Below are 3,336 nucleotides of genomic sequence, written 5' to 3' on the forward strand. Positions count from 1 at the left end.
GTACCCATGGGACTATGTCACTCCTTCCAGTGATTTAGCCACTCCACTTAGAATAAACCACATAAGTGGTCAAGGAGAATGGTCACCAAATCTCTCGGTTAACTTAGGAAGAAAGTTCCAAGAGTTAAATCTGGCCCCCCCTGATAGATCCACCTGTGAAAAAATTCATAACAAAGGGAGGTAATATCATTTCATACAAAATAAAAGTGGAGGATGATATGGTAATGCTGTAGGAAAATGTCTCCGAACACCCTAGAAACTATTCCTGCAGTAAGCATCCCAATTTTTTGTTTCTTATGACACAATATGGGGTACAACTTTTCTTCTTCAAAGCTTAAAGATTTACTGAAGTAATAAAAGAAATAAAACGTTGAGTGTTTTTTCTTTTTTTTTAATTTAGCGATCTGTACAGTCCCTTTATTCTGTCACAACATTTGTCTTCTCAGAAACGTAGATCCCATCCAAGAACTTCCTGATGTCCTTGTTTTTAACTGTAGTGGACTGTTGAACCAGTGCAGCTGAAAACATCAATAATGTTACATCATAAAGTGAGCAATTGGACAAAATAAAACAGATTAGGATTTAACCACGTTTCTGTGATAACCTGAGGACTTTTCAAAGATTGATGGTAAAGTGGAAGAGTAGAAAAGTAATAATTACAAAATATTGTTCCAATAGAGGATGTATAACAGCGTCTTCAGCGGTAACAGGTATACATCACAAAGAAACCAACATTAGTAGCAACACGAGTGAAACATATTTGTTATGCCAGAAAATATTGTTACAAATTCTATCCATTACACTGAAGTTTATTTTGTTGTATTTTTGTATAGAGCTCTTTAATTGGTTAGTATTACAGCATAAAATGAGTTCTCTGTTTTTTTAATAACAGTGAAAAAGAACACTTATCAATTTCTTTCTGTATTACACTGATCAAATTGAAATAAATGATGCATTTCATTTTAGTTTCCAAGCATTATGTATGAGCTGGACCAGAATGTATCATTACATAATTCATAAACATCTGAAGTAAATTTACTCAAAAAAATTTGGCATTGACTCAAGATAAAGTATCAATAGTACTGTCAAAATTATTAATTTTCATGAGAATTTATTTCCATTTATTTTGTAGGTATTCTCAACCCACAAATTTATACATCCATGAACTGTAAATATAATGTTAATAAACCTATTAAGTATGCTTAGTAAAAAAACCAAGTGCCACAGAAATCAAAACAGTATTTCTATAAAAAAGTTAGACACACAAAAATATAGGATTTTACAGTACCACACATCTCCCTACATACCATTTCTGTGTAAATTACTTCACATCATATACAACAATTTGTCTACAAAATGTCTCGAGTTTAAAATATGTTTTCCAGAAAGAGGAACAATGAATTTTACACATCCTTAAATTTTTTACTTTAACAAATCTATTGCTGCAAGTTTGAGCAAGTTTGAATCTGTTATAAACCACAAACCTGATCGTGACACAAGTTCAATGTCATTTCCCTGGATGAAGAACTCATCCTTCATGGTAGGAGAGGTGGAGAATGTCACACCTGGCAACATGTTGACTCTACGAGTGTACTTCTCACCAAGAAAGTTCCTCACCTCCACAGCAGTTCCACCTTCAAGGATGGCAATGTTGATTGGGAAATGAGCATATACGGATCTCATTTTGTACAGGTAACCCTGAAATGACAGATCCATGGATCATATTCTTTTCAAAGCATAGAATATTTTTGGTTAGATGCAAGAACAGGATGCCCCCCACCCCTCTCTTAACATAGGCTTTTGCCTGAATAAGAAATTTAACACTACATGTACCAAGATAACTTGTTAACAACAAATGTTGAGTCTGAAAATTCAGGTGGGACTATTAACTATACGTCACCTTCATTATGAAACTTATTTTCAAGGTGAAAATTTGTGCAACCACATGGCGATAAGAGAAAACAAGTTGCATTGGTCATCTTCCATATGTACATTGATCAGAAGATAATACTTTATATCACAATCCTAGGAGAGTGGATTCCACTTAGTCTAAAATCTGGTCAAACTGATCAGGCAAGCGACCTATAACTACAGTTCAATGGTCAACTCATTACTGTCTCATCATCACATCAATTTAACAGTTCATTCTTAATGTCTTTGCACAACACTAAGAATGTAGACGACAGGTTAAATAGATTAATTGTTTTTTCTGGGATCTAACCTTAGTAACACCTTTCATCATGTTTTCAATATGGCTGCAGACGGTCCTGACGGCAGCCAATTCCTTGTGTTTGCCAAACCACTTCTCAACTTTAATGGTGTTTTTACTGATCATACTGATGTCAACAGCCAAATGACGAAAGCTGCGTGTGAGCGTGCCCCTGGGTCCCTTGATTGTAACTTTGCGGGCTTTAACTGACCCGGAAACTGAAATAAAGAAAATACACATCAGGGTTTACTGGTTCAAGAAAAAGAAGAATATTTAAACATATTACATTTTTATGTTTCATTGATCTTTTGAAGCTAGGCCAGCTGGGAATCATTCATTATTTATAGACAATATTGGCCTAACCTCTTTCCAATGCAGGAACACATGTTTAAATTAGTGGTGTAAACAAGTGGCATATTGATACAACACAATCTGTGCGCTGTTCAAATTCTCTCTGCAGGCCATAACTGTCAATGTTGTTCTTTCTGTTACTTCTAGGAAAAGCCAAATGATAAGACTTTAAGCACGAAAACTTCACAGGTTTACCCAAAACATTCTGTGACCAGATTGCCAATGAATTCTATTCCGTGAATGACCTCCCCATGACTGGGCATTGGATTGCAAAATGGCAATAATGTTGAAACACCATTGTAGGGTGAAAGAATTGATCTGATGTACTTACGTCCTTCTGGGATCTTCACCAACTGGTTACTCTGCACAATCTTCATGATTGCTGAAATTAATAGAACACAACCCATATATTACTTTGACATTACAAAAATTACAATGACTGAACCATTTTGAAATAACTTTTAACTGAACTTTCACTGACTAGGAAATAAGCCAATAGAAAATGTAAACAAATGGCACCACTGAAAAAATCTAGAAGACATTCAAAATTGCCACTCTTCAACTTAAGAGATAATTTTGATCATTAAGAATGTAGAGAAATTAAGTAAGAAACCCCATGTGCATATTTATCTATTGATGACAACTGAAAAATGTCAGCAAATTTGAAATATCAAGATGCATGAAACAGCTTTGATCATACACTGGATCTATATTTCAGAGGTAGGCCAAGATAATTGCAACAAATCTGCAACCAGCAATTTTTCCCCAATATATTA

At 34.7% G+C, this 3,336-nt stretch overlaps 1 protein-coding gene across 1 annotated transcript; it reads right to left on the reverse strand.

Moving 5' to 3' along the window:
- Positions 1-375: 375 nt before the first annotated feature.
- LOC132562777 (large ribosomal subunit protein uL6-like) lies at positions 376-2,938 on the reverse strand. The gene is made up of 4 exons (XM_060227546.1): positions 2,892-2,938; positions 2,222-2,427; positions 1,485-1,698; positions 376-518 (listed from the first exon to the last, which is right to left on the reverse strand). Exons 1-4 carry the CDS (start codon positions 2,935-2,937, stop codon positions 418-420), a joined length of 567 nt encoding a protein of 188 aa, XP_060083529.1. The 5' UTR covers position 2,938; the 3' UTR covers positions 376-417.
- Between the last annotated feature and the right edge of the window lie 398 nt (positions 2,939-3,336).

Source organism: Ylistrum balloti, unplaced genomic scaffold (assembly GCF_031769215.1).
Source record: "Ylistrum balloti isolate Yb309-2 unplaced genomic scaffold, AGI_CSIRO_Ybal_v1 Utg369672, whole genome shotgun sequence".
NCBI classification, from domain to species: domain Eukaryota; kingdom Metazoa; phylum Mollusca; class Bivalvia; order Pectinida; family Pectinidae; genus Ylistrum; species Ylistrum balloti.